At 37.7% G+C, this 20,704-nt stretch overlaps 1 protein-coding gene across 1 annotated transcript; it reads right to left on the bottom strand.

Annotated features, from left to right (window-relative positions):
• Positions 1-1,346: 1,346 nt before the first annotated feature.
• On the bottom strand, positions 1,347-19,859 carry LOC114248264 (uncharacterized). Its single transcript, XM_089737650.1, has 9 exons — positions 19,852-19,859; positions 19,465-19,750; positions 19,041-19,144; positions 18,444-18,598; positions 16,247-16,415; positions 15,109-15,244; positions 4,129-4,474; positions 2,208-2,538; positions 1,347-1,836 (listed from the first exon to the last, which is right to left on the bottom strand). The coding sequence occupies exons 1-9, from the start codon at positions 19,857-19,859 to the stop codon at positions 1,632-1,634; spliced, it is 1,740 nt and encodes a 579-aa protein (XP_089593776.1). The 3' UTR covers positions 1,347-1,631.
• Between the last annotated feature and the right edge of the window lie 845 nt (positions 19,860-20,704).

The raw sequence follows: 20,704 nt of genomic DNA, 5'->3' as shown, positions 1-20,704 counted from the left end.
TGTTATTAGTTAACGGAACTCTATTCCCATGTGATCATATTAATAAATAATTATTATTAGGTATGTTATGTTATTAGTTAACGGAACTCTATTCCCATGTGATCATATTAATAAATAATAATTATTAGGTATGTTATGTTATTAGTTAACGGAACTCTATTCCCATGTGATCATATTAATAAATAATTATTATTAGGTATGTTATGTTATTAGGAACTGTATTTCCATGTGATTATATTAATAAATAATTATTATTAGGTATGTTATGTTATTAGTTAACGGAACTCTATTCCCATGTGATCATATTAATAAATAATAATTATTAGGTATGTTATGTTATTAGTTAACGGAACTCTATTCCCATGTGATCATATTAATAAATAATTATTATTAGGTATGTAATGTTATTAGTTAACGGAACTCTATTCCCATGTGATCATATTAATAAATTATTATGATTAGGTATGTTATGTTATTAGTTAACGGAATTCTATTCCCATGTGATCATATTAATAAATAATAATTATTAGGTATGTTATGTTATTAGTTAACGGAACTCTATTCCCATGTGATCATATTAATAAATAATTATTATTAGGTATGTTATGTTATTAGTTAACGGAACTCTATTCCCATGTGATCATATTAATAAATAATTATTATTAGGTATGTTATGTTATTAGTTAACGGAACTCTATTCCCATGTGATCATATTAATAAATAATTATTATTAGGTATGTTATGTTATTAGGAACTGTATTTCCATGTGATTATATTAATAAATAATTATTATTAGGTATGTTATGTTATTAGTTAACGGAACTCTATTCCCATGTGATCATATTAATAAATAATAATTATTAGGTATGTTATGTTATTAGTTAACGGAACTCTATTTCCATGTGATCATATTAATAAATAATTATTATTAGGTAACCGTAGAAAATACGATTTCTAGTTAAGTCAAATCATATCAATAGACAACAAACGCTACGGCAATATAAATGATCTTAAATATGAAATTATTCAGTATTAGAAACATAAATGCTAAAGGTGTTTATTTTAAAATACACAAAAGAAGAAACAATATTAATTAGTACCTGAAGCATTTAAAGCAAAATATCAAAAGCTAAATTACGTATACTATAATAGACTTATTGTTTTAAAGTAAAAATTAAATCTCACGCGTCAGAACTTGCCTCTTCTGTTATCTTTGCTTATAATTAATACATTTTATGTTTAAGGAAAATATACAACAGATGCGTATGTACCTTAGGCAGATGTGTAAATTTCTAAAATTCTTGTTAGTGATGTGAAGCTACCATTCAAAATATAATAGATTATTTTGTCAGACGTCCTACCACGAAGAAAAACTGGAAAAAACCTAGAATCCGATCGCAGTACGATATATATCGGGTCTATCCTTGAATTCAGTATTTCTTTACTAAGAGCGCAAACACACACAAACTGTTTATCAAGGTATGTATGTGGATCTCCGTCTTGATTAATTGCATACCCAATAATAATTGAATATTGAACTAAGTCACTATAGTACATCTAACAATTTGGCGTGAAATGGCTGCACTAACGTAAAAGTAATATGGACGAAAACATAACTGCTTTTTGAGGTTTTAATGTAATCGCCTTAAATGGTGTATAATCCCGGAAAACAATTTCCAAATTCGTGCACATCCAATAGGTTTTGCCGGTTGGCGATCCTCAAAGATCATCGATGTAACTTGAGCTGCACTTCCAAAAGAATGGACTCTAATTTCTGTTTCTTCTTGAGAAGGCGAATTCGTCTTTTGTGTGGCCCAACGAAGTGGCTTCGATAACCTAATAGTCATATATTTATTGTAAAAAATGTAAAGTTTTTGTACTATGATGTGAGTAATCATTTAGAAAGGAGCTTTTCAAAGAGTTCTTAGCGCTATAGCAGCGGCTTGACTATGTCTAAGAGCAATAGAAGCACATTTCTTCGATCTGGCACATGCATGTTGGCTATAAGCAGTATGATTTTTTTTATATTACTTGACTGAAATTTTGGAATTATAATCCGTTTATTTTTTTGTATTCTATATACAACAACCTCATTATTTCAAATACAATATCAGGTACTAAGTAGCTTACGACTCGAGGATCGTATGGGTCGGTTTAGTAAACTAGTTGACGAAGGTACCTCTCGAGATTACAAACATGGAACCTACTCTGAAAAGTAATCCATGTCTTCCAAGACATCTGGTAGCTCTCGTCTATCCACGTCGAGAACCATAAAGCACAGTCCTATGAGCACAATCGTTACCAACACCTCAGTACATATCTGTGTTACGTTATTTGTTGGTGTTAAAAGAAGAATAGTATAACTTATTATAGATCCCAGTTGACCAGCCGCATGACAACAACCGAAGATAGTAGCTCTTATATTGATGGCGAATAAGCGCGGAGTGACATTCAAAATTAAAGCATGAACTGTGATTCCGGATCCAAGTGCAATTGAAAGTAACAACCGTCTACTTGTATTCTGCGGGAAGAGAAAAAGATGTTTCGAATGAAATCAATAATATATAACCGATTAATTCTATTTACTAAAATCTTCACTGAAACGAGCCGTTTAGTTAAAAGAAATAAAACTAAAACTTTTCTAAAATGGGTAATTGATTATGTTCATGTTTTATTATTTTCAAATCTACTTATACGAGTATGTATGTATACTTGATCGTCGTGTCTTTAAATTAGATGCCGGCGCAACGTCACTATTTAGTTAACTAAAAATAGTTAAAGTTAACTGTTGCCTTAATTTTACGCATGTCAACAACTGTTTAAGACGGTATTCAACATAATGACTAAGCTACCTCCACTTTCTCCTATCTGAGCTCTTGAAATAGCCTACTGGTTTTAGTGGAATCGGAATGGCCTCTGGGCTACCAGAATTCAGAAATTCTCCAATTCCAAAACCATTATTATATTATTTAGGTACAATTAATATTAGGTACGTATGTATGTACATTAGATAACATTTGTTTTATCATTCCGAGCTTTGTTCTAATTTGTTCAAACAATATCTTAGGCTATCAATAAGTAATTAAAGTTCAGGTCACGACAAAGTACACTGTGGATTGGATTTACACAAATTCGTAAAGGAATGATTGATAACATTGTTATGTATCTACGTCTTAACTCATCTTTTTTGTATTATTTAACTCATATTATTTGCATTATTAGTTGTATTTAAATGAAATGGGTAACATTACACGATATTCTATCATCGAGGAAGGCGATCTAAAATATTGCATAAGTATATATTTGCGTAATAAAATTGTTATCTTGCTTGCTTGGATATGAACTCCGACTCGCATCATACAATACGACCTTGTGTTACTCGGACAATAATGACGATAATTAATTGAAATAGCAGTTATCCCCTATTTCGTACTGAACTCGTGGTCATTTCTCAATAGAAATGAAAAATACAGTGGTACCAATTCACAGGCACATGGACCATGACAGCGGTACCTATTCAAGTAACAATTTAGGGAAAATGTGTAAATGAGTTCCAGTAGGATGTTTCGGCGATTATGATTCTTTTTTATTGCTTAAATAGGTGGACGAGTTCACAGCTCGCCTGGTGTTAAGCGGTTACTGGAGCCCATGAACATCTACAAAGTAAATGCGCCACCCACCTTGAGATATAAGTTCTAAGATCTCAGTATAGTTATAACAGCTGCCCCACCCTTCAAACCGAAACGCATTACTGCTTCACGGCAGAAATAGGCGGGGGGGTGGTACCTACCCGCGCGGACTCACAAGAGGTCCAGTAATTACGCAAATTATAATTTTGCGGGTTTTTTTTTATTACACGATGCTATTCCTTCACCGTGGAAGTCAATCTTGAACAATTGTTGAGTACGTAATTCATTAGAAAAATTGGTACCTGCCTGGGATTCGAACATCGGACGTCTTATCTCTTAGGCCACGACGACTTAAAGAGACTATAAAATGTGAGTCTATGAAGACCGACATAGCCATAAAGCTTGGTTTTTTTACTGTTGCTATACCCATTAGCATACCTGATGTATTTTAGTGTGAATTACTTTTGAGTACCGTATTAAATTATGTGACTAAATTAACATAACGTCATAACAAAATTAATGTATTTATAAAATCGAATTACCTTATCAAAAAGTTTAACGCACGCTGTCAATGCTCCAGTAACAACTACGTGAATGAATAGCAAATGTTTGAAAGGAATCTTGGCGGATAGTATAATTGTCAGGCACGCGACCAAACATCCCAAGCAGAACACTTCCAGTAAAAAGAGACTCGTGATAACTTCACTGAAGATTTGAACATATAAACAGCTCCATAGAAAATTGTACAGGATCCAAAATATAACAATCACTATGCACGTTACTCTGACGTTGTGTGTGGTTAGAAATCCTAGGCATGTTGTTACTTGATCCAAACAATAATAAGCCTGAAACATGATCTGCGTATTTATGCAATTGTGCTTATAGAATCGAGACTGAACAGAGACATGAAATGTTTGAACAATTGATAAACCACACGGCCTAAGTTCTCGTGGCCAGCTCTTACCGGAAACCACAATCGGTTATATTTCAACCAGAATAAATATTGCTCTCATCAACATGAGGAGATTACATACAAATTTATACGATTTATTGTTTATCTTGGGCGTTTAAAGACATATTGCAATAAATAGAATTGTTTTTATATACTCGTAGATGTCTAACTTTCGTAAATGACCGAAGGAAATATTTAGATCATCGATCAACAATATTAAGCACGTTCATTGACGGTTGAAGTAGGGACAGCGAGAGCAATGCCTACATATTGCAACGGACCGTGCTAAAAATGCGCTAGTCTGATGCCTTGCCACACATTTTTTTTTTGTTTTGTTTTTTATTACCTTTGTAGGCAGACGGGCATACGGCCCACCTGATGGTGAGTGGTTACCGTCGCCCATGGACTTCAGCAATGCCAGCCATGCCATGCAATGAGCCAAGCCGCTGCCTACCGCTTAATACTCTCCACAAGCCTCGTTAGAAGAAGGACATGTCATAGCGCTCGGGAAACACCGTGGAGGGGAGCTCATTCCATAGCCGGATGGTACGTGGCAGAAAATATCTCTGGAAACGCACTGTGGATGACCGCAGTGGCTCCAGGTAGTATGGATGAACTCTACTCCGGTGGCGGGCGGTGCGATGGTAAAAACGAGATGCTGGTATCATCTCGAACAACTCCTCAGAGCACTTCCCATGGAACATACGGTACAAAATACAGAGGGAACTGAAGTCCCTCCGCAGACCCAGAGGCTCCAAACGATCCGAGAGAATGGGATTATCGACAATCCGAACGGCCCTCCTCTGTATGGAGTCAAATAGAAGAAGCTGGTATTTGGGAGCCCCGGCCCAGAGATGGGAGCAGTACTCCACGCGAGGCCGGACTTGTGCTTTATAAAGCAAAAGCCTTTGTCCAGGCGTGAAGTACCGCTTCGCTCTGTTGAGGACTCCCAGCATTTTGGACGCCAACTTGGCTTTGCCTTCCAAATGACTCCGAAACTGGACATCGCTCGAAATGTCGACCCCAAGTATCCCGGTACTCTCGGAAGGTTGCAGGGATACTCTTTGGAATTGCGGCGCCATGACAAAGGGGTCCTTCTTCGCAGTGAACGCGCAAACTTGTGTCTTTATCGGGTTGAATTGAACCAAGTTCAATTCACCCCATTCGGAGACTCGCCCCAGAGAGTTCTCCACTTCAGACACAAGTTTTGATCGTCTCTCTTGCACCACGCTCCGAGAAAGACTCTGATGGCCGATATATCGCGCATCCCTCGTGCTGTCATCCGCATAGCAATGCATGCCATCAATAGACAGCATGTCATTGATATACAGGATGAAAAGCGTGGGGGAGAGCACCGAACCTTGTGGAACGCCAGCGTTAATGGTCATGGTATCAGAGCAGTCACCGTCTACAACGACCGTGATGCTCCGCCCATCCAAAAAGCTAGCGATCCACTTGCAGAGACCCTCGGGGATTCCGTAAGATGGTAGCTTCGATAGAAGTGCCCTATGCCAGACCCTGTCGAAGGCCTTCGCGATATCAAGGCTCACAGCAAGAGCCTCGCCCTTGCTCTCCAAGGCTTCAGCCCACCTGTGAGTAAGGTATACAAGAAGATCGCCAGCTGAGCGACCATGACGGAAACCGTACTGTCGGTCACTGATCAGCTGGCGATCTTCAAGATACTGGTGGTAGGACCTCTTGTGAGTCCGCGCGGGTGGGTACCACCACCCTGCCTATTTCTGCCGTGAAGCAGTAATGCGTTTCGGTTTGAAGGGTGGGGCAGCCGTTGTAACTATACTTGAGACCTTAGAACTTGTATCTCAAGGTGGGTGGCGCATTTACGTTGTGGATGTCTATGGGCTCCAGTAACCACTTAACACCAGGTGGGCTGTGAGCTCGTCCACCCATCTAAGCAATAAAAATAAAAAATAAAAAATTCAGGAGTTGTGTATTTATTATTCGCTCCATCACCTTGGAAAGCAAAGAAGTTATCGCGATAGGCCTATAGCTCGTTGGGTCCGACCGGTCACCCTTCTTGGGGATAGGGTGGACGTGGGCGGTCTTCCATGAAGACGGAACCCTGTTAGTGCAATAAGAGAGGCGATACAAACGCGTTAGTGCAGGTGTCAGCTCAGGGGCGCACGTTTTCAGAACCACTGCGGGGATGCCGTCTGGCCCACTCGACTTATGGACGTCCAGGAGTCGGAGCTCCCGCCTGACTGCACACTGTGTGGAGCAGATATCGGGCAGGGAGCTATCATACCGGGGGATGTTCGGTGGTGTGGCACCCCCGTCGTCCACAGTCGAGTTCGAGGCGAAGACTTTGACCAGAAGGTCAGCCTTCTCTTTCGCGCTGTGGGCCAGATTGTCATCGGACTTGCGCAGTGGTGGGAGACTAGACCTGCAAAAGTTTCCTTCTGCAGCTTTGGCGAGCGACCAAAAAGCACGGCTCCCGGAGGGATAGCTCTTCAATCGCTCGCCAACTCTAGCAACGTGCTCCGACTTCGCCTTGGCAATTACCTTCTTGTAGGACCTGGAAGCGGCGTTACATTTCCGCCTTTCCCTTGAGATGTTAGGATCCCAACGTCTCCTGGCATTATCCCATGCCACGTATGCGCCTTGAGGTGTGCAGCATCTCTGCTGGCATTGTACCAGGGTCTGCTGCGACCCCCAACGGGCACTTCAGAGGAGGGAATAAACAATTCCATCCCCTGGAGCACCACGTCTTTAAGACGGTCCGCACAAACGTCAGGATCAGCAGAAGAAAAGCAGAACCGCCCCCATGGGTAGGATGCGTAAAATTCACGCAATCCATCCCAATCTGCTGACATATACCGCCAAACTCTTCGATACCCGGTCGTCGTTCGACGATCAGGACGAGAGAGTGGTACGGCAGCACGAATAAGGCAGTGATCAGACGATCCAAGCGGAGCGTCGACCACCACACTGTATCCGGCCGGATCTGTGGTCAGCAGAAGGTCCAACAAAGAAGGCTCGTGCCCCTCGATATCTGGGACACGGGTGGGCTGTGTCACCAGCTGGGAGAAGCCGTAGGCCAAGGCGAAATCGTAGGCAGTTCGACCAGGGAGGTCAGTGGTTCTGGACCCCAACCATTCTTGGTGGTGAGCGTTAAAGTCTCCAAGAACCACCACCTCCGCAGATGGGTACTGCTCAAGCACGCGGTTAGTCCCCTCTTGCACATGCTCAAACAGAGCTGAACCTGCATCACTGCTGTGGGACCTGTACAGGCACGCGTAGATTCGGCTACGGCCCCCGTGATCTACGCGCAGCCACAAGAGGGACAGGTCCCGTTGTTCGAGGCCCCGAAGACGGCGACAACAGACATCAGCCCGGACGAATACGCACACCCCGGCTTTACGCAGGAAGTTGTGCTCCAATACGTAGCCGGGGTATTCAAGGTATGAGGTATCATCCGGAGCAGATATCTGCGTCTCCGTTAAAAAAAGCAGGGCAGGCTGCGCCGTCTCAAGGTGGTGGTGTACGGCGTCAAGGTTGCTATGTAGGCCCCTGATATTGCTGAAATCCACATTAAATGTGGAATGGGGGACCGCCTGTGAAACCCTTTTTTTTTTGTCGACTTCATAAATCTTAAATTTTCGGAGAGTAGGATTAGGAGAGATAGGATGTTGGAGGTGAGATCGAGGCAACACCTGAATGAAGCGCGGAACATAGTACGTGTTCGACCACGGTTTGCGTGAGAGACTGACGCAGGGCATGGAAGGGCCCCCAGTCCACTCTGCGTGCGATCGCCGGGATCCACTCCGGTCTCCGACTCCGGCACGACGACCGCATGACAGGATTTTTCACGGTTGGCGGGACAGCTTCCCGGGGCGGAGTTTAGTAGAGACACCCGGGTTCAGGTCCCCTACTGACCGGCGGGCGGCAGCGGGTACCGTTTCACTGGGTCTCCCTATACCCCCGTCAAACAATCACGCCCCGTGAGCTCGCACGCACGTCTGCTCCGCAAGTTCCAGGCGTCACCAAGACTCACCCCCAACAAGGAAGGGGAAAGGGAAGGAATAGAACTGGCTCTCCAACCCACACGCCGGAACACAGCTAGGCTATTTGGCGGCGGACTCTAGTTGGAGGGTGGTCGCCAGCCAGTCGGACTAGGTCCTACTACCGGTTATGTTTTCGGCTCCCGTTTAGCACCACCCAGGGGTCACTTGTAGGGAATCGCGGATTAAACCTACGGAAGCGGGAAGCACCAAACCCCAAAGTGGATCCATCCTGATGGATCCACTCTGAGTGCTGTTAGACGCTTCCAACACTAGCAGCAGTCATCGCGTAAAACATAATAGCACATTTTCTTTTAATGTAGTATTATTTTGTACAATAAAGTAGGTATACTATAATCTATGTTTTATTTTTTGCTTTCATGAAGTAGCTTACAGCTAATCCGGTGTTAAGTAGTAACTGGAGCCTATAGAAATCAACAACGTAAATGCCGCCACCTTCCCCGAAACATGAGTTCTAAGTCACGGTTCTATAGCCCAACGACCCAGCAAGGACTGGAAGTACGACCATTCGGCCTGTTCTCTAGCTATCATCTTCTAGTACAATGGGGAATTCGATATCATATCTCAAATTAGTCGGCGGCATTCACTTCTCTATGGACCCTGGCCAGTCCTCAACTAAAATAATATTAAATTTAATGTTGATGTCGCACCAATCTTTATTTGCTAGATGATAATGCAGCCACGATAGATAGATGGCGCTAGTGCACACAAAACGAACATGTTGAGTTTCGATCGTAAAGAAATTTAATTGAGCATGATACGTTTAAAAATGGAGAATAATTATAAATACATTAACTAATCTATATCAAATTATTAAGTACAAATTGTTTGTTTTCTCGACATGTAATATGCTGTAAAGTATTTATTTGTATTAGGAGTGGGTAATATCGGTTTTGCCGCGTATCGAATCGTATCTATATATCGAGGATCAATATCGGATATTGAATCTATATATTTTCTGAATCTATATATTGATGGATGCTAGTAGATTTTCTCGATTCATGATATTTGAGATTTGAAACGATACGCTGATATAATATCGTAGTAGATATAGATTTAAGTCAACGTTATACGGTTGGTTTTCTGATATCAATTTATAATATGATCTTAAAGTAATAAAAAGAACATGAAAATAAAAATATCAAAAAAACTTTCCTTCATGCTTTTACCAGGCTTAGGACTGGCTACATTATTTTCAGTTTTTAGTATTTTGTGTCTTAATTTAAAATTACAAAATATACCAAAAGAGTGTAGATTTCAAAAGTTTAATACAAACACAAGAAATAAACTCAATTATTTGGATTCAACTAAAAATAGAAAAATGTGTACTTTAAAAATCAAACACAAAAAACTTTTAAGTATTTATAAACACTTGTCCAAAAATTCTAGTTCAAGGTCAAAGCGCGTGAAATTAAATTCAACGATGCAAATAGGCTATACTGCATTCAAGTTAGGGTTGAAAGTTGAAACTTCTTTCCTTAATTGTATCCTGCTGATACGCTAAGAATAATCTACAGACATATGGACTTAAATATAAGGTTTACAATTGTATGGATAATGCCTGTTTCTGTTTCATTCATCACATGATATCCCTATCGTGCGCTCACTCACTCTGGCCGATTCGATACGAACCAAACGAATATTGCTGATATTAACGAATCGGTACGATATGCCGATGCGCATCACATCGAGCGATATCGTGTATCGACTGATATCGAAATATAGATGTCGATTCACGAATCGGTACGATATGGCGATGCGCATCACATCGAGCAATATCGTGTATCGGCTGATATCGATATATAGATTTCGTGCGGGGCGATATCGGATTCAACGATATTGCTGCGATATATAGATATTGAATCTATATACGATTTATATCACCCACTCCTAATTTGTATTATCTACATCATGAAGGTGTTAATTAACATGCTTCCTTACGTATCTAGCGGTAAATTCAGAAACTCTGTACACCACCATCTATCGAGCATGGATGTAAGTATTTTCTTACATTTTTGCCTTTTGCATCCAGACCGAATGTGAATATACATTGATTTGCACGTCTTATTTTAGGTACTTTGCAGTATATGTATGTTTATTTTAATTCACATTTTAATATTAATTAAGTTTATAATTCATATAATAATATGTGCTGATTAATATTTTTTTAAATTGCCATTGCTAGATGAGCTTACACGATCTGTGTGCTTAGTGCGAGTTTTGTAACGTTCTCGATAGCGAGCCAGTTTGTGCAAATTTGTATGCAATTGGAACAGCGCCCCTAGCGGCAAACGTACCCGTTGTTATTTTGTGAGTGCGAGCTCATATTAACGTTGTGATCTCGTAACCGAGTAATTTTACCGAAATGAGTACCACGAATGACATTTGTGCGAGTGCGTGTTACAAATTAGTGGGTTTTAACGTTTCGATCGAGTATTTCTTTAGTAGTTCTATTTTTCCAACTAGAGAAGCAAAAGTATCATGCCATAAAAGTATCTTTTTTTATGAAAAATGATAATATGGAGTGAAATAGATTTGATTAATTTGAAACATTAATCAATTGGCATGGAATGAAAGGAAATGAGATCAGATAATATGGGATAAAATATAATCTCAGTAAAATGCTGATTATTTACTGAGATTTTTTTCAGTGGACTATTCCGAAGACTTCGCGAAGCTACGTCCAGCGGTTTTGTTTAATTTTTTTACATTTTTGCACTTTCACAGATACTAAACAGTTATTAAACCAACGTTATTTTTTTATTGCATAGATGGGTAGACGAGCTCTCGGCCTACCTAATCTTAAGTGGTTACCGGAGCCCATAGACATCTACAACGCAAATGCCACCTCCCACCTTGAGATACTAGTTCTAAGGTCTCAGTATAGTTACAACGGTTGTCCCACCCTTCAAACCGAAACGCATTACTGCTTCACGGCAAAAATAGGCAGGGTGGTGATACCTACCCGTGCAGAATCACAAGACTTCCTACCACCAGTAATTACGCAAATTAATTTTGCGGGTTTGATTATTATTACATGATGCTATTCCTTTACAGTGAAAGTCAATCGTAAACATTTGATAAGTACGTATTTCATTAGAAAAATTGATACCCGCCGGCGGCATTAGAACACCAGTGCATCGTAAGATACGAATACACCGGACGTCTTAACCTTTAGGCCAAGACGATCTCAAAATTACACCTATACCCGAAGAAATATTAAGTACGCATTAACTAAGAAACATTAAATAGGCAAAATAAAACAATTCACACAATTTAGCTCCTCGCAGTCCCTCCAAAATGTCTTTTCATCTTTTTTTCCTAGTTGTTCAATTGTAAATGAATAAATCAAAATCAAATCGAGTTAACGTTCTATACGGTGAAAAATTAAGAATTGTGAGTGAGTTGAGATGCTACTCGATTCGCAGGACGTTTATTCACCGAGAGCAGCAATAATATTATTTCTCGTATATTGGTAGCACGTGGTGTTTTGGCTTTAGACCATCTAAATGAAATACAACGCATTTTAACAGTATTTTAATAGGAACCAACTACTTTGAAAATTATTCGGGTAATGTCACGTGTTCAATACTATTTTGTACCTTTAGAATGAAAGTGGCTCAACCCAAAATTATTATTTTCTGGTAAACTTCAATATTGTAATATTTTATGTAATGTTTATTATTATCTACTAATGGTAGTCCAGTGGTCGAAATTAGACCATCATTTATTTAAATTTTAAGTTTGAACATTATTATAGTTCTATTGTCACCTTTCTATTATCATCATTTCTATAATAATCATTGCTCTATGTCAAGGCTACATTATAGAAAAATAATATTAAAGACAAAAAATATCAATCTATTCTCTCAATAAATGTATGTGTGTGTCAAATACATGGTAATGTGTGTAAGGTTTTTTTATTGATTTAGTTTATTTTTTATTGTTTATGCATAATTAAAAAAAAATTATTAGCAATCTGCACTACTTCTCTATATTCTCTATAAGTTGGGAAATTTCATACTTCTCCGTCCGCGCAATTTTCGTAAAAAGGGGTACAACATTTTTGCTTCACGTATTACTTAAAATGTAGGTTCTCAATAATAATTCATGAGTTTTGAAATATAAAACTAATCTTACATTTTTTAGTTATACCACTTCCATTCTAAGGGTGCTATTTCGTAAGCAAACTCTGCCGTAATGGCGTAACCTTTAAAATACACGAAAACTGCCCAGCATAAACATATTTTTTTAGTAACTTTTAGAAGTATTAGAATTAGAAGTTTATTATAGAATTTATTTTATTGTAATTACATATTTAGACATACTTAACATAATTAATCTTGGAATAGGTAATTATTTCAGCTTTTTTTTAATTAAAGAAATTATGTTTTATGTAGGTTTAATGATTTACCCGTTGAACATTTATAAAATGATTGTATTTACGATAATAGTGTTGATGATCTTCATTAGGTGGCCCAAATATACTAAAATTACTACGAGCATCCTTATTTATAAATGTGTAAAAAAGCAAAATTATTATTACATTGTTCAAATTTCTATATAATTTATAAATATATATCTGTATGTATGTATGTGTAAATATGTAAATGTATGTGTGTGTGTATGTGTATGTGTGTGTTTATATATTTCAATAGCTAGGTTTTTTTTTATACACAGTGTGCAATTCATTTCGAAATTATTCTTGTCCATCTAATGGTTGTCTGGAAGAGATCACTCTTAGCGATAAGACCAAGAATTGTACTCTTTTTTTTTTTTGTTAATATTGTTTCACAATATTTATTCATTTTGTGTACAATAAAGAATACTCTATCTCACTCTCTCTCTCAGCAAGCAACTCTAAAAAAAAGCAATGGTTTAATAAGTATTAAATGAGAAAGCAAAGAATTTATATATATTTACAACTAGCTAGACGTCTATAAAATTTTCTAACCGAAAAAATATATGTGTAGGTATAAACCATTAGAATAGATAAAACCTTAAAAAACAACATTATTATTAAAAGCGAAAGAAAAAAATCTTGATATTGTATTGGTTTCACGGCAAAATTTTTAGTGACTACTTAACTTGCTTGAAAGTGAAGAAATACTCTCAAAATCCATTAATTTGAAACTCGCACTCGCACATACATTAATCGAGAGGCTCACTTCGGTGAAACTATTCGATACATGAGACAGCAACATAAACAAACCTTCTCTCTCCCACAAAATGAGATTCATAAGCTTACCACTAGGTGGCACTGATACAAACTCACACCAATTAAACATAAAATTAACATCGACTGAGTAATTAAAAAAAACTCGCACTAAGCACAGGTACATTACCCATTACCCGACTAATTATAACTATCGTTGGAAAGCTTGGCATTTCAATTAAACGCCTTAAAAAAAACCTTGCATGCTACCAATATAAAAGAAAAAATTATTGCTTCTCAAGATAAATAAACGTCCTGCAAATCGAGTAACTCGCACTCAGAGCTCCGCACGATTCACCGTGAAGAGCGTCCACTCGATGCGAGTCATTCGATTCGATTTTTGAAACTCGCACTAAGCCTACTGGTCACGTGTGATCATAAAAGACAGGGGTACGTAGATACAACTAGGTCGTTGCCTACTATTAAGTATTCTGTTCTGTAATCTTGATTTGAAGTATGTTATGTCATAACGCCTTGAAAAAACTGAAGACAAAGCTCATTTTAGAGCCGGATGGTATCTCTGTGGCGATTAATGAACTTTACGAATGCTCAGTAAATGAATGCTATGGTTCTAGGTCGTAAAGACGAACTCTCGCCCGAAGGTGGATAGTGCGATGTTCATCGTGAAAGCGACGCGCCACGATAACCCTCTTATCGTGGCCGCCTTTAATTACATATCCGACCCAGAGGACGGGGCAACGAACAGCCGCCGGATCTAACGATTTCGGATCCTCTCAGGTCTGTTAGGCATTCTAAGCACTAGTTACCGTTTTCTTTATACTCTTCGAATGCAACTCTAAGAGTTCAGCGTGCAACTTAACCTCCAGAGACCACTCACTCGGTTTCTCGCTGGATCTGCTCAGTGGATCGCGATTCCGACCCGGTGGTAAATTCAGCGAAGCACTATTCTTATTAGGGCAGAAATTAATAAACCTCTCAGGCTGAGCCTTGTGAGTTCGCCATCACTTAAGGTAAAGCCAGAATAGTCCCTTGAGAATACCGACGGATAGGTAGCCAGAAAAAGCTGTGATGAAATAATGGTGTGGTGATCTCACAGTTTCGATGTGTTTTGATATTTTTGCGGTATATTGTCTTATTATGCTATATTTGACAAATTACAATTACTTTTGCTCATTTAACCCTCGCTGTACCTACGTAAAAGAGACAAAACATACCATGCATTCTTTGATGCAAAGGGTATAACTTCCATTACCCTGAACGTAATAAAAATGACATCGAATTATAACGATATACCGGATCGAGTGCACGTACTTTGTGGTCTGCAGGTTTTATCTTAAAATCATTGCATAGTTTAATGCCATTCCTCTTTGCGGCCATGAATAACAGCTTTTCTGTTTTGTGAATCATTCCATTGAACAGTAACCATTGTGGTGATTCTGGATACCATCTGAAAATTCAAAGAATCCCTGGAATTGAAGTCCTGTTTTCGTAAATAATTTTCTTAGTATTTATTTCTTATTATAAAAAAAAAACTATTCAATTGAATTAAATTATGGTTCATCGGGTATCCTTTCTCATTTGATGGGCCCGCTAGCTGTGCAATCCTGATAAATATAGAAATGGGCCCCGCCTCCAACGTTTCTGCTTATTATATTATAGATGGACCGAATATGAATTATGTCATTGACGATACGCACTTTTGAAGTGATGGAAATTATTTTAGAAGTGCGATTGATTTGGAATTTTATGTTTTCTGCCTTAAACGTGTGTGTACATTTCTAAACCTGTTTTTATTTGTTATGCAGATATGGAGGCTCTCGTGCATTTATAACGGTAGTAAGTACCAACACGTAGATACAAATGTACGAGCAGATATTTAATAGCTGGAAACACACAGTATTACAGTACAATTAATGAATTTTAACAGTAGAAACACAAAAATGGCTAAGTATATGGTTTATATCATAAGTTTCCAGTGAAGACAAACCACAATAATAAGACATAGTCGCTGAAAACAGGCGTTATCACAAAACTATCGTCACTAAATGATAAATAGTGAGAACTATACTCGAAATATCCCTGCCAGAGCCAATCAAAAATAAGGTCACAGAAGTACCAAGGTAACTGATATAGCCCGAAGAATTACGAGGTTTGAGTGGCAGTGGTTAGACACATTTGTCGAAGAATAAATGGCCGCTGGGACCAAAAAATTCTAGAGTGGTAATCATACAATGGAAAATGCAGAGTGGGTAGGCCTCCCAGGAGTTGGAGCAAGGACCTTTTAAAGGCAGCGAGAAACCGATGGATTCGGGCTGCGTAGGACCGGTCATTGTGGCGAACCTTGAGGGAGGCTAAGTCCAGCAGTGGACGTCCGTGGGCTGATGATGATAACATAAGTAGTCAAAGTAATATAGCATCAACATTATTTACGGAATGTTTGGAAAATTACCTGAGTAAAATTAGGTATAGTAGTCCCAGCATGCTTCCGATCAGGCTGTAAGTTTCAATATTAGGAAGGTTGTTTGTTAAAGGAACCATATACACGTAGGCGAGTAATCGTAGCATTGCTACTATGAAGCAGAGACGGGAGCGCCATTCATTGCTTGCAATTTCGCAAACTGTTTGGAATAATAACTAATTAAAATACTTGTGATTGAAATAAGTAAACGTGCAGCTATATATGTATACGATCTCTGCATTAACATTCGGTGTCTTCAGAATTTATCAACAATATTAAATTATGAAAAAAATATCTCTTAAATAATATAACTTTCAATCTGTATTTCTACTTGTATTATGTATCTACTTGTATTTTTAATGTTTTTCAAATACTAAGAATCGATTAAATACAAACAATGCATTGTAAGTCAAAAAAAAACCTTGGCCTGTTAGCAATCACTAAAAAATAATCGTTTGCGATATCATTATGAAGACAATACACTATATTGAATACAGTAAGTACAACGTACCTGTAATATAATATTATAGTCTTATTTTTAACCTAATAAATAATATTTAATACTTGATATGATAAAGCTTTTAATTCAAGTAAACAAACACATTAATCTAGTGAATGAACCCAAGTTTTTAGTGAATTATATTTTTAATGTCTCGATAAGTAGACGACCGTTTGATGAGTAGAGGAAGGGCGGTCACATCATACATGATCATCAGTTTCGACATTGCTAATTTTAATTAAGAGGTAGTCAACAAGAAATTGGCAGCGGAAAACGCATAAGTTTCTACGACTATCGTATTTGCCTGAAGTTGAATATATTTGGGCCTGAAGTTATAATTCACTATGCTTAGTGCGAGTTTTTTAACGTTCTCGATGGCGTAAAAGTTCACCCAATTTTGTAAGTAGTTGGAACAGCGCCCCTAGCGGCAAACGTAGGCAAACTATCCCATGCCATACAAATGTGAGCTAACTTTTACGCTATCGAGAACGTTAAAAAACTCGCACTAAGCTCACAGAATAAGATATGTGTTTCTAAATCGGTAACTTCTTCTTTTTAAGGGTATGCTTTTTGAGTGTTAGGTAGATTTTGTAAGCTGGAAGGATGGCTTCAGATGAGAATGCGTGACTGTCGAAAAATAGGACGGAAGTACTTACTAAAGCCGGCCATAACGTCTTTCCAACAAAAACTTTGTTGGTAATCACATACATAATTGACGTTCAATCGGTGTTTGATGTCGAGGTGTGAAAGGCTATTTGGTTTAAGCGACATTTTTGCAACTTTACAGGAGAGCCATTTAAAGTTTGAAATTTGGAAAAAATATCATAACAAAAAACTTCCTCGTGGACATTCTGAACGGAGTAAATTTAATTGATGTTCAAATAAAAACATCGAGCTGTTGATGCTAATATCTACCTATATCTAAAAAATTTTATATGAATTGCTGTTCGTTAGTCTCGCTAAAACTCTGAGAACGGCTGGACCGATTTGGTAGGACCTCTTGTGAGTCCGCGCGGGTAGGCACCACCGCCCTGTCTATTTCTGTGAAGCAGTAATGCGTTTCGGTTTGAAGGGTGGGGCAGCCGTTGTAACTATACTTGAGACCTTAGAACTTAGGTAGGTATATTTCAAGGTGGCTGGCTCATTTACGCTGTAGATGTCTATGGGCTCCAGTAACCACTTGACACCGGGTGAGATGTGAGCTCGTCCACCCATCTAAGCAATAAAAAAATAAATTTTGGTCTTGAATTATTTGTGGAAGTCCAGAAAAGGTTTAAAAGGTAGATAAATATGAAAATGCTCGGAATATAAATAAAAATAACAATTTTGTTTTTCCTTTTATGTGGGGACATTTAAATCACGTCGGACGGATTCCTTTTGTTTCTTTTAAGTTTATTTTATACAATAGTTTAGGTATTTTGTTTTTCGATTGAGGCACTACGAAGTCTGCCGGGTAAGCTAGTACCAAATAAAACGCACCTTTAACTACAAAGGTAAATGTCGCGTATTGAGCGAAATGTCGCTTAAACCAAATAGCCCGTTATCCCTCGATGTAATTATTGAATTATAAGTATAATTTACCTGTACTTTAAAATTATATGTACCTCACGTACACTTTATTCATTCACACAGCGTATTTTAGAAATACCTGCCTATAACTAAGCGTATGCAAAAATTACAAATTCTTACCAGTAACTAAACTTAAGTAAATATTGGCGCTTGCAAATAAAGATTTAAGAAAAACAAACAAGAAGGACCATAATTTTGAATCGCAAAACATAAGCACCGCTCCAAGTGTAATCTCAGATATTACATTTATGATTATTGGAATTTTTCTTCCAAATCTGAAAAGAATAACCTTTTAAATTATGATTTAATAAAAACCAAACCTATTTAGGATAACATATTCATATCTAGGCTAGATGGGTAAGAACAGGGGTACATGGGTAAGATCCATTGTTAGTATAATACTTTGAAGAAAGGTGATTTAAAAAAGTCTAAACTTTTGGTAACTTAAAGACGGTGTTGGTGGTGATGATGGAATATTTTATTATCCCGAAATTCTGCAATAGGTAGTTAGGTACGTGTGAATTAAATATTTAACTCAAATCTTATTAAAAAAAACGTGAATGAATGATTGTTACTTGTTCATGTTTTATAATAATACTATTCTCTAAAATTCCGTTGCAGAAAGGGTTAAAGATGTTTAAAATATTGATAAATATGTATTTATAAATATTTCGTAAATATTGACAGGACAAAAACATAAATGGAAAAAATTATTACCTATCTGCAATTAAACCATAAATTATGCATCCAAGCGCTGAACCTAAGCGGCTCAATAAGGCTGCCGAAATCAGTGTTAATTTGTGATCACAGAAAATTAACCACTGCAAATATTAATAAAATACAGTTATATTTAATTAGCTACAATTATGAATATGAGGCTGATAAAGTTCATTATAATAATATGCTCTGTATCACAATGGAAGAACAATGACCGATAAAATGCATTATTTGTCTTTAATTCATTTTTTAGCGTTACAATTACGAGTGTGGTGACAGACTTATTACTTTCATTGATAACTAGTTATTTTTGTAAACATTTTCATTATCAATATATATATTCAAAAACTTAACTTTGAAACTTAACTGGGAACTTTAATATATACTAATAATTTATTATTAAATGTCATTGGAAGGTACTAACTGTTTTCTCAAGGTTGATAAAACCCATTACTTTGATTTGCCACTCTTTACACTTCAATATCTCGGTTTTGTTATTAAAATAGGTCACAGAACATAACGTATTGTTGTACACTCCTATTTTATCTGTTACACACAAAGCATTAGGCGGCTGAAGAAGGAACATGTCTTCGTGTTGATTAAAGAAGGCGGTAAATAACATTGTAGCGGAAACCATAGTAACTAGCCATTGCCATGACCCAATTTTACCAAGGACGTCCGTAGTTACATCTTCATGAATTGTTCCAATACTGAAACGATCACAACCAATTTAATATGACGTGTCACTTAGCTTACTTAGAATGATTTTTTTCATTTTATCCTAATGAATTAAGCTTATGAAAAAACTAACATTGACATATTTCACATTGTATAGCCGCATAGATTTCACAAGTCGGTTCTTCACTGTATATCATGTTTGAAAACTGTGATAAATAATTAAGTTTTTGTTTTAGAATGTGGTTAACATTTTAGTTATTTTTTAAATTAATTCCGTTCATTAAGTCCTTATCAACTACATAATATTTTAACAGGTTTTATGCATGCTTGTTGTCGAAAAAAGATAATTCTTTTTACAAAATTGCTATTGTTTCCAATGTTCTGATCCAAAAACAGATACTAAAATGTAACGTATGAAAATGTTTATTTCTACATTATATTTTGGGACAGACCGTTAACTATTTTGGCTAGAAACGTGGTAACATGCTGCTTATGGACACCTTCGGTATAGACACTGACAATTATAAATACACAATCCTCAATTCTAATGTTATTAATTTCCATGCAACAGAGCACCTTAGTAATGGGCCACGCCAAGTTTACTTTCGTTTTTTTCCCTACTTATTCGTCGGTTGTCTAAAGGGCTATTATAATTACGCCCGGGCGCGATACTTAGGAGTGACGTAATTTCGGCTTAAATAAAAGGTGGGATAATCTAAATTTTAAATTGACTGAATGCATATGCATCCAATTTCACCAGGACAAGTGGCCCAGTATGGGCTCAGCTAGGAGGGGTGGTATTTGCTAAAAGCCTTCAGAGTTCCTCCGAAGGAGACCTAGCATCTTCTAGCGGGCAGTTGCTTCGCGAATGCATCTACTACCGTATCGTTAACGCGACCCCCTGAAAAGATCTGGGTAGAAACTCAGCGGACTTATGTATGGGTTAGGTTTCACGTCTTACTTTTCGACGAGTTCAACCAGGGTTA

The sequence above is a fragment of the Bombyx mandarina genome, chromosome 23 (assembly GCF_030267445.1).
Source record: "Bombyx mandarina strain Sakado chromosome 23, ASM3026744v2".
Taxonomy (NCBI): Eukaryota; Metazoa; Arthropoda; class Insecta; order Lepidoptera; family Bombycidae; genus Bombyx; species Bombyx mandarina.
This window is presented reverse-complemented; position numbering and strand designations above follow the sequence as displayed.